The following is a 12075-nucleotide window of genomic DNA, read 5'->3' as shown; positions in this document are numbered from 1 at the left end:
TGTTCAGGGGCAAAATGACAGATTTTCACCTTGTCAGCTCGCGGGATCCAGTCTTGCAACCTTACAGTTAACTAGTCCAACGCAATAACGACCTGCCTCTCTCTCGTTGCACTCCACAAGGAGTGAATGCAGTAAGCCAAGGTAAGTTGGTAGCTAGCATTAAACTTATCTTATAAAAAACAATCAATCATAATCACTAGTTAACTACACATGGTTGATGATATTACTAGATATTATCTTGCATGTCCTGCGTTGCATATAATCTGACGAGCATACAAGCATACAAGTATCTGACTGTGCAGTGTTAGGCAGAAGCAGGCGTGTAAACATTCATTCAAACAGCACTTTCGTGCATTTTACCAGCAGCTCTTCGTTGTGCGTCAAGCATTGCGCTGTTTATGACTTCAAGCCTATCAACTCCCGAGATGAGGCTGGTGTAACCGAAGTGAAATGGCTAGCTAGTTAGCGTGCGCCAACACTTTGTTTTTGAATTATTTAAACCAAATTGAACATGTTTCATTATTTACTTGAGGCCAAATTGATTTTATTGATGTAATTATAAAGTTAAAATAAGTGTTCATTCAGTATTGTTGTAATTGTCATTATTACAAATATATATATATATATATTTTAAATCGGACAATTAAATCGGTATTGGCTTTTTTGGTCCTCCAATAATCGGTATCAGCGTTTAAAAATTATAAATTGGTCGCCCTCTAACCTGGAGTGATGATGATGTTTTGGGCGTCTTTGATCATTTCAACAGTTTGGTCCACGTTGACCTCTGTGTGTGTTCCTACGATCTCCATGGGCTTCCCTGACCCAGTGGATGACGTACCGTACCCACCCAGGATCACATTGGCCAGGGAACGGTTCATGGCCTAGCCAGTGGGAGAGAGGAGAAGAGGGGGTGGAAAGAATAAAAAGCTGCTCATTTCTTTTGAGTCAACTGCAGTTTCAATGAACCCAGTTTCCTTCAGGCAGTCAATGCAGCCAGGAAGGCATTTAAGTACAGTTAGAGTTCCTCCTAGTGGAAAACGGTGGAAGCACAGAAAATGCCACTTGTATATTTCAGCATGTTCAAGGTTTACCTGTATAGTCATGGCCTGATGCTCCCTATTCACCTCATACTATCTGATGTGTGACACATCCTACATACAGACAGAAGGATGATATCCTATAGAATGATGAAAGTATAGAGTCTGTGTGATACTTCTAAAATACAGAAGAACTTACAGAGGATGCTTACTTACCACACACATTATGTATGAGAGAATGGCCCCTGAGGAGCCGATGAGGGCGCCTACGATGGTGAGCAGGTTGTTGTTGAGCAGGAAACCCTCGGCACATAGGGCCCAGCCGGAGTAGCTGTTAAGCACAGTGATGACCACCGGCATGTCTGCACCCCCGATGGCTGCTGTCAGAGTCAGGCCCTATGAGAACAAGACCACCGTTAGACTAAAGGTTCATATGGCATTGGGGTTAATAAAGCAAGATATCAATTCGTACTTTCCTTCATATGTTGCTAAATTGAATATATTGCCCATTCAAAAGAAGGTATACAAAGATAATGTTCCACATGTGAGTAGTAGGCCTGGCCATATATAAACGCACATGTAAGCATTTTCCTGAATCATTTTGGCATAAACAGACAACACCCTGTATTATTGAACGGAAAATAGCGAAATCTGATCAGGTAGTAGAAATGTTGTGTATTTAACCCCTATCAGATTGCAGTAGGCCTCAGTCTACTCATAAGGCATTTGTCAAAACATGGAGTTTTCATTTCAAGGGCTCTCTATGATATCATCCTAGTGTTACTCTCCAAGATACAGACCTCAGGGAACAGTTATAACCAGAGCCAGCTACCTAACATTATGTAATGATCCACTCCATCAAAAAAAAAAAAGACTTGAACAGTATCAGATTTCCTTTTAAAGACATTCATGCTCAGGCACAGGTGATTGTTTAGCTACACCTTAATATCAGTCAGAGTGATGCGATATTGTATACGTAAAAATGAATATCCACTGATTTACTCAACATCAAAATGTCCTTGTTACTGACAAACCACATGGAGGACTGAGCAGCCAACATTCACAACAGTTTTAACCAGAACCACCTTCTTGCAGCGCTGCTTCAAAACCTAATCATCTTAGTTAGCCTTCCATCTATCATCATATTATGGATTGATCCTATGTGTAATGCTTCCAATGAACTCTCTTTCAGGGCCAACAGTTGAGCAGGATCGAGAGGAGAGCACGTTTTATTGAAGGATAGCTGAATGAACCTAAGCCTACCTTAAAATGGGCTAAAGCACAGGACCCCAATAGCACAAATAGGTAAGACTTCCATCCTATTTCTAAAGGTTCAGTTCAAAGGCCTTTGTTTAGCACTGGTCAATCCAGGTTGGTGGATATTAGCTGGGCCATAGATATAGAATTAGTAGAACAGGAAATGCCCTCACACCACAACAATTTCACTGTACCATCATGACTTCAAACATTGATTTGAATGGGGGATGCCCATTCCAGTCGTTCTATTTCTATGTTTAGAGCAGAGAAGGCGTGTAGATCATACCATGACGGCAGAGAGTGCAGACACAGAGCCCAGACAGGTGATGCCTGTGGTGTAGCTGGGGTCCAGCATGTAGGGGATCATCAGGCCCACACTGGAGGCCATAAGCCCAGCATTCATAGCATGGCGCCCGGGAAGATGGAGGGGGGCGGAGCTCAGCACACCTGGAGAGAGGAACACAGTAGGCATGGAGATGGAGCTAAATGCATGTCAGGATTTCACTATGTGCTATCCATTTAATTTATGATGTACTTTGTTTACAAGTATTCAGCCCCCAACCACAAGACACATACTGTATGGACTAAAAAGGGAGTTGCTTTTTTTAAATCCCTGATATGATTCAGCCCTGGGCAGGCAGGTACAAATATAGCAGAGAAATAAAGTTACTGTTTTTAAATAGATTTTGATTTCAGAGACTAAAATGTGTGCAGCTGAGGCTGTTTCATGCTAATTCAAAACAATGCATGTTGACAATAAAATTAACAAAGCTTGCACCTGGATTCCGCCATCTGTGATACAGGCCACATTTTAATGTTTCATTTACTTCTTGTTTTGAATGCCTTTCAAAAGTACCCCCCAGAAAAAAAGTATAGCATGAAATGGCCACTTTTAATCTTATCAGAGCAGGTTTTCCAGGTTCCAGTGAGACTGGAGTGGGAACGCTCCCTGGGATAATGCGTTCCAGCTTTCGGGAACAAGTGGAAAATGACTGTGGGTGGAGGGGCTAATTAGTGCCAAACAGAGAGGTTCCGCCTGGCCTAGCTTTGAGCAAGAGGGCCTGGGTGGCACAACTGGGCCAGGGGACTGATGCAGAGTGGGTTTACAGGCCCTCAGGTATCAACCAGAAGGACCCAGACCACTATTGGTCTACTACTAGTAGTACTGGATCAAACCCCAGCTGCCTGGGATAAGATGTGGTGCCCAAGAGCAGCAAATTCCTAAAACTTCAGGAAAATGTCTGTGTGTGATATATATGAATATTAACATTATGGACAAATGAATCAAACCAATGAACCATGATGTTGAATATGTATGAGAAATATAAGTATGATTTTAAGTGCCTCATTTGCTGACAGGAAACTTAGGTAAAATTGGAACCTTAACTTATGGCATGCTTGGCCTAGGACTGCCTAAATTCCTACCCTTTTTCACTAGCAGCTCCCAACAAAAACACCATCCCGCTTCCACCACCCCAATGGCATAGAATTTTAAATGTAATGCATCTTCCCAAATCGCCCTTACTCACCTTGCAGTTTCCCATAAGCTACCAGGGATCCACTAAATGTGACCCCTCCGATGAAGGTGCCCAGGTAGGCGATGATCTTGGTGAGGTTGGCAGACGGGTCGGTAGCAAAGTGAGGGTACTCGATCATGTACTCTGCCACGCAGGTGAGCACTGCAGCCAGACCCACCAGGCTGTGGAAGGCAGCTACCAGTTGGGGGAGGTCGGTGATCTGGATCTTCCTAGCAATACCCAACCCTGGGGGGCAGAGAGGATGACAACCAGTCAACACACGCACGCAGCAGGGTTTCCACTAGGAACATTTGGCAGTGGACAATGTGAATTTACCAGATATTCATAATCATTGGGTGCGTAACACATTAGAGCGGTCCAACCACAGTGCTCGAAATCACATATAGATTATTGTAATTTATTCATAGAAATTAGCCTGTAAAGTTTTAATAAAATAAAGTAGAACGATGTTCTTATACCAACATGACAGGATTTATTGAAAAGCACAACATTGCCCGTTGCGTCTTCATCCCTGAAATAAAAGTTATATAGAAGGGAAGGAATCCAACTTTTGTCAGATTTAACTTTTCATAGCAGGTTAGGAGAATTAGGTTAAGGTTAGGAAAATGGTTAACTAAAATGCCAAATGTTTTTACTTTTGACATTAATTTGACAAAAGCTGGATCCCTTCTAGTCATGACTGGGCCGGCTCGCTTCACTCCCCATTCCTGCTGTGATCAAAATCACAGCAGTGGAAGGGGACACTTGGCAAACACAAAATTAAGAAATTATAAAACTGATGTTGGACAATCAAATTTGATATGTATATAAACAAAATTAGTTAAGGCTGGTTCATTGAGCGAAAGCTTATTTTACAATGCTCCTGTGAAACGAGGCCCGCCACCATGCATTTATGAAAGCATGTTTCCAAAGCTCAAATTATAGCTCATTCTTTTTACAGTTCTACTGTTAATACATGTGATGTTTATTTTGATAGCAATTTGAACTATCGTGGGGTCGTGGCTCATGTCATGTCCGATTTACGTGGCTTATTGATAACTTTCCTACTAATAGGCAGTTGGCTGCCTAGTGATTACAACATTGTAACTTTCTGATTTGAATAGTTAACAATGTTTCATTTCCAAGAACAACTGAATAAGCTCAACTGATATGAACCAATTGCACATGATACCAGTGGCGACCCGTCATTCAAGGCTGGTGGGTCAGAGCCCCATCTGTTTTGAGCCCCACCTGTTTAGCTAAAATAAATAAATAAAATAAAAATAGCTTTTTTGCCTCTGTTATTTTGGCATTAATACCTGTCACATATCAGTTTGCAAACCATGTAAAAAAATAAAAATAATAATTTTGAGTTAATAAATCCACACACAAACATGGTCTCTTTGTTACTTTCTAAGGCAGGTCCATGCAGATTTTTTGTGTGCTTCACAACAAAAAATATTTTGCATCTTCAAAAGTGGTAGGCATGTTGTGTAAATCAAATGATACAAACCCCCCCAAAAAATCTATTTTAATTCCAGGTTGTAAGGGAACATAATAGGAAAAATGCCAAAGGGGGTGAATACTTCGCAGCCACTGTATATGCCACCTTTATTTATCCTATAGTTCTGACTTGGTGTGCATGGAGAATACTGTAGTAGTTCATTTCAAAAGTGCTGACTAAATAGTTATACTGACTACGTCCGTCTTAACTCACTCATTGTCTTCATTGAAAGTACGGATTGCCTCTTATCCGCTCATTGTTCCCTTACGTCAAAAGGTTTGTACAGGTATATCTCAATTGTCAGTAGAAACCACATTTGTTTAAGCAAGTCAGCCATATCAGCTATGTTTTTTTTTAAGGCAGTAAATTAGGCTGAATGAAGTGTTTCGCTGCCAGACAAGGCTCTGCTGATAGCCAGGACTACTAGTGGTAAGGATTCACTCCAAGGTGCTGAAAAGAAAGCTCTGCTGTTGGGACAGATTTATGTAGGCCCTAACAGTTTGTGGGCACAATTTGTCACAGTTCTAATGCAATTAATGTATTGTTGAATTTGCCCGACCAAGATTTACATGCTAAAATCACCACTGCAAGATACACATCATTACTCTACTCTATCAATCCATTACAAATCTTTATACTATATTTGACACGGGGGCAGCTTATGTTGATCTTGCCTCAGGCAGCAGCAAATCGTTAGGACCGGGCCTGATGAACACAATAATTTGCCTCTAATTTACTTGCATTTGCGGCAGACCTTGCTTGGCCTGCTCAAATTTAAATCAAAACTGTCCAACTCCCTGGATCAACTTGCGATGCACATTAGCCTCATTACGTTGTCCCTCAATAAGGCGTAATCTGGAGGTCATCTTTACTCTGTTTTAGAGAAAGAATCCCCTCTCAGCAGGCACATTAGAAATGTGGATAATCAACTCAATCTTTGCTGTCCTTTATGGGGAGTAAAAATAGAAACACCTAAACCTAAGCATCTTGAGGATTTATTATCCTATGAAGCATATTTGCCTTTGAAGTTGGAGAAAATCGACTGGTATTTCCATCAATGAATAAAAAGCATTATTTTGCAATGCATTTTTTTTCTCCCGGACAATTTGGCCGGCAACAATTTAATTTATCGGCTAAAGGAAACCCTGAACACATGCAATCACATGAGCCAACACACACTAAAGGATTGCTGGGAAATGGGTCATCCTGAGGCACAGGTGTTGCTGATGAGGGTTGTTTGGGGGAAATTCCTTGTTTGTGAGTGCACCTCAGTGTGTGTGTGTGTGTGTGTGTGTGTGTATGTGTTCTTCTTAAAGCCCTGTAGACATGGGAGGGGTTAACAAGAGCATCTGGAACAGGGCTAGGGTCTGAATCGATGGTTTAGTCTAGGTTCCAGCTTGATTCCAGGAAAAATTTACCATGAAGATGGACGCAGAGCTCCAGAGGTCTGCTGGGAAATACTGGTGATTCAGACATAATGGTGACCATTACCTTGGCACCACTGTAGTACAGCAGTTGGAAGCAGACCACCACATGAGGACTACAGACCGCCACCTGCTGTTAGACAATATGTTCAGACAGAACATACAAATGGCAGACAAATTTCATTTACTGCCACACACTTACCAGCGGTGCCACCCACAGCCATGGCGGCACTCATCTGTGCCAGGAGTTCCGGGGTGGGCTTCAGGAAGCCCAGGGTGGCAGCGATGCCCCCTGCCACCCCCATCATACCCAGGGCATTACCCAGACGGGCAGTGGACTGGTTAGAAAGACCAGCCAGGGCTCCCACACAGCACATACCAGAGCCCAGGTACATCATCTACAGAGAAAGGGATAAACACACAGCTGCATGTTCAGGAGGGCACACTATACTATAGCAACAAGTATTTTGCAATTCTAAATTGGACAAGTCTAGGTAATGCATGCCTGTTTAACTCTAGTTTTCTGCCTACTTAAAGGTGTACTATGCAGAAATGTTAGAACCGGAAGCTTAGAAATAGCGCACAAAGAACAGATATATTGCTTCTTAGACTTGCTTTCAATAAAAATGACAGATCTATAACACACATTTCTATGTTTATTTGGTCAGGTCACCCAGAAAGTTACATATTGCAGCTTTAACAACCTACTGAACACAACTACTAACCCCGCCACTGGTTTGGGGATTAGGTGATGCTCACCTGTTCAATGTTGTAGCCAGCCTGCATGGCAACTCCATAACCCCCAACGAACACCCCGGTGGGCAGTAAGTAGAGATAGTTGTATTCTGGAGGGTCAGTGGGACGCTTGAACATGTCCAACATCTTCTTGGTGACCAGGAAACCACCTGAGAGAGAAAAATAACAAACCCCGTCAAACTCAACCTGGTAGACAACGGTCTGCACATGCGCTCTTTGCAACCGCTTGGCATCTGACCACAAGGCATTACAGCGGGTAGTGGGTACGAACTCCCTGCCATCCAGGACCTCTATACCACGCAGTGTCAGAGGAAGGCCCTAAAAATGTTCAAAGACTCCAGCTACCAAAGTCATAGACTGTAATCTGCTGCCGCACTGTAATCTGCCCTAACAGAACAGCCATAAGACTTCAATTCATCAGGGCATGGACTCTACAAGGTGTCGAAAGTGTTCCACAGGGATGCTGGCCCATGTTGACTCCCAATGCTTCCCATAGTCGTGTCAAGTTAGCTGGATGTCGATTGGATGGTGGACCATTCTTGATTCACACAGAAATCTGTTGTGTGAAAAACCCAGCAGCGTTGCAGTACTTGACAAATTCAAACCAGTGCACCTGGAACCCACTACCATACCCCATTCAAAAGGTAGTTAAATCTTTTGTCTTGCCCATTCACCCTCTGGCACACACACAATCCATGCGTCAATTGTCTTAAGGCTTGAAAATACTTAATTAACTTGTCTCCTCCCCTTCATCTACATTGATTGAAGTGGATTTAACAATAGACATCAATAAGGGATCATATCTTTCATCTGGTCAGTCTCATGGAAAGAGCAGGTGTTCATGTTTTGTCCACTCAGTGAACATACATATCTACCTCAAATACCTCGTACCCCTGCACAATAACCTGTGTATATAACCAAGTTATCGGTACTCATTGTGTATTTACTACTACGTGTTCTACTTTTTTATTATTTCTCTATTTTTTTCTCTCTATTTTTGGAAAGGGCTCGTTAATAAGCATTTCACTGTTAGTCGACACCTGTTGTTTACGAAGAACGTGACAAATACAATTTGACTTGAATGCTTTAGGCATAACAGGGTGAAGACCGTAATATTTCAAATATTATTTATTGCACTCTTATTTGAGTAAGTCATTAAAACTGCACACACAAGGTTAATATAGTGGTCAGGGGTTTTCTTGGTGGGGTCTCTCCCGATATAAGCGACCAGACGGAACACTTCATTCTGTTGGGGCGGATCACGTTACGTTCGTTTGAGTTCTCTTCAACCCCACTACACCCAGACAGGTTAAACACTGGCTAACATCTGTCCACTTCAGCTGTATGGGCTAATTTTAGCCCAGCCCAGACCTCAATCACTTAAACACACGAATAATAAAATAAAATAAATTCAGACTAAGGCTTAGAGTCAATACATTCAGATTCAAGAATGAAAAGGGCAGGTATTTAAGAAAAGCAAGCGCAGGATTTTTCCATGCTCCCACTATAAAAACACATGGAAATACAAAAGACTCTGGCTAGAGACAGAGGAAGAAAAAACTATTCCTCGACCCCTGTCGTATAAGGAGCATGTAGTCTATAAATTTCAGATCTAGTTTATGGAAACTAATATTGGAGGGTCATTTTTTGTGTATTCACTTGACAATATAAAACTTGTAGAAGAAGGGGTAGGAAAACAGACGGTGGAATGTCAGTTTTGATGTTAGTTAGGGTTTATGGGTGGTGCGGTAGACCACTAAGAAATGTTGCGTGTGGAATGGAAACCAACTGGACCATTAAACTGAAATTAAACATCTGCTCTTTAAATAAAATACATACATACATACATACATACATACATACATACATACATACATACATACATAGATAGAGTTGGACTTCAAGCACGGTGGAACACATGCACAAAAGAGATCTGAGAGTTATTAACTGGTTATTACAGCAAATGGCAAAAATCTGCCATAATGCCCCAGTAACAGGGCTTTAAATCCCTGCCATGACCTTTGACCCTGCGAAGTAATCTGACCTATCAGAGGGCCCTCGCACACACTGAGACCTTTGGACCTCTGCAGATTTTGCCTTAGTGGCTGTCTAGAATCATGCGACTTTTCTGAAACTACCGTTAGTGACATTCCCTCATTTCTTCTCAGCAGAGCCAGACTAAGCCTGGTTTATAGCATGTACGGTGCTCTTTTGAAGATTACGGAGTTATTTCCAGTTCAGGAATTCCTTATTCCCCACCTGAAGTGAGTTAGGGAACGTGTGCTCTCACCTGAACCATGGACTAATTAACTTCTTGGTGACAGGGGGGCAGTATTGAGCAGCTTGGATGAATAAGGTGCCCAGAGTAAACTGCCTGCTACTCTATCCCAGATGCTAATATATGCATATTATTATTAGTATTGGATAGAAAACACTCTGAAGTTTCTAAAACAGTTTGAATGATGTCTGTGAGTATAACAGAACTCATATGGCAGGTGAAAACCTGAGACAAATCTAACCAGGAAGTTGGAAATCTGCAGTTTGTACTTTCATTTGATTGCCTATCCAATATGCTGTGTCTATGGGGCCAGATTGCACTTCCCAAGGCTTCCAGCAGATGTCAACAGTCTTTAGAAAGTTGATTGAGGCTTTTATTGTGGAAGGTTGTCGAATAAGAGCGGGCGTGCCATTCCTTCTTTTTCCTCTGTAATGAATACACTTATTGAGGATTTACTACAAAAATACCCTAAGGATTGATTGTTAACATCGTTTGACATGTTTCTACAAACTGTAATGGAACTCTTGAATTTTCGTCTGGATTTTGCACTTGCGCATTGTGTCTTTGGAAAAGTAAACTAAACGTACAAACAAAACAGAGGTATTTGGACATAAATATGGACGTAATCGAACAAAAACATTTCTTGTGGGAGTCCTGGGAGTGCATTCCGACGAAGATCAGCAAAGGTAAGTGAAGATTTATAATGCTATTTATGACTTTTGTTGACTCCACATTTGGCGGGTAACTGTATGGCTTGCTTTTGTGGCTGAACTGGTTCTCAGATTATTGAATATTGTGCTTTTGCCATAAAGCTTTTTTGAAATCTGACACAGCGGTTGCATTAAGAACAAGTTCATCTTTAATTCTATGTTAAAACATGTATCGTTCATCAAAGTTTATGATGATTATTTCTGTTATTTGATGTGGCTCTCTGCAATTTCTCCGGATGTTTTGTAGGCATTTCTGAACATGGCGGTTTTTGGATATAAATATGAACTTGATCGAACAAAACATACATGTATTGTGTAACATTGAGTCCTGGGAGTGTCATCTGATGAAGATCGTCAAAGGTTAGTGATTCATTTTATCTATATTTCTGCTTTTTGTGACCTCTTTGGTTGGAAAATGGCTGAATGCTTTCTGTGAATAGTTGCTGACCTAACATAATGATATGTTCTGCTTTCGCCAAAAAGCCTTTTTGAAATCGGACACTGTGGTTGGCTTAACGAGAAGTGTATCTTTACTTGTAAAATACTTGTATGGTTGAGAAATTTTTATTATGAATTTAAGAAATTGAATTTGGCGTCCTGCAATTTCACTGGCTGTTGGCGAGGTGGGACGCTAGCGTCCCGAACGATCCCAGAGAGGTTAACTGTCACAAGTTAGGAAGAGGGCACAGTGGAGCAATAGCCTTACTTCACCTGGCACGATACTCTTCCAGTTTTTTAAATAGATAGTCAAATGAAATAAAATGTCCCTAAAGGGTCTGATATCCTTGTCTCTAACGTATTCGAAGATCTTATATATGGGGGCGAAGGGGATACAATGTTGAGGTAATTGAAGCTCAGTTTGTCTGCTCCATTCACTGTCTTTTTTCACAGTTACTGTCTGGTTTAGTCCAAAGAGTCACTCACCAGCGATGTTGACTGAGGAGATGAAGGCAGCTGCGACAGCCAGGGTCTCGGCAGAGGAGGAGGGGGCGTAGCCACCCCCCATGAGAGACAGACCGCCCACAGCTGTCAGACCTGGGAAAAAAAGAAGAAAAAAAGCTTAGATCACATGGCAACCCTTTCCATTCTGATCTTTTGCACAATTGGCAAAAAAAGGAGGATCAGAATTGGGCTATCTGTGTAAACAGCCTTAGACCCACATGTGTTGAACTGATGACAAAATAACAGTACAAAACAAACAATTATTGATTTACATAGACAAATACATTTAAACAATTTGAGTTTCACAATTCCTGACATTTAATTTGAGTAATAATTCCCTGTCTTAGGCCAGTTAGGATCACCACTTTATTTTAAGAATGTGAAAATGTCAGAATAATAGTAAACGATTAATTTAAGCTTTTATTTCTTTCATCACATTCCCAGTGGGTCAGATGTTTACATGCTACCAAATACTAATTGAGAGTATTGCCTTCAAATTGTTTAACTTGGGTCAAACTTTTCAGGTAACCTTCCACATGAATTTTGGCCCATTCCTCCTGACAGAGCTGGTGTAACCGAGTCAGGTTTGTAGGCCTCCTTGCTTGCACACGCTTTTTCAGTTATACCCACAAATTGTCTATAGGATTGAG

The 12075-nt window shown here is 41.4% G+C and overlaps 1 protein-coding gene across 4 annotated transcripts in view; it reads right to left on the bottom strand.

Annotated features, from left to right (window-relative positions):
* nnt (nicotinamide nucleotide transhydrogenase) overlaps positions 1-12075 on the bottom strand; it is a 70107-nt gene that overhangs the window by 24267 nt on the left and 33765 nt on the right. For all 4 annotated transcript variants that reach the window (XM_024431132.2, XM_024431129.2, XM_024431130.2 and 1 more), the window contains 7 exons: positions 11408-11518; positions 7499-7644; positions 6942-7137; positions 3824-4057; positions 2581-2741; positions 1254-1433; positions 722-881 (listed from right to left, as the gene is read on the bottom strand). In XM_024431132.2, coding sequence (XP_024286900.1) covers positions 722-881; positions 1254-1433; positions 2581-2741; positions 3824-4057; positions 6942-7137; positions 7499-7644; positions 11408-11518 — 1188 coding nt within the window. The remainder of the gene's footprint in view (positions 1-721; positions 882-1253; positions 1434-2580; positions 2742-3823; positions 4058-6941; positions 7138-7498; positions 7645-11407; positions 11519-12075) is intronic.

The sequence above is a fragment of the Oncorhynchus tshawytscha genome, linkage group LG09 (assembly GCF_018296145.1).
Source record: "Oncorhynchus tshawytscha isolate Ot180627B linkage group LG09, Otsh_v2.0, whole genome shotgun sequence".
NCBI classification, from domain to species: Eukaryota; Metazoa; Chordata; class Actinopteri; order Salmoniformes; family Salmonidae; genus Oncorhynchus; species Oncorhynchus tshawytscha.
This window is presented reverse-complemented; position numbering and strand designations above follow the sequence as displayed.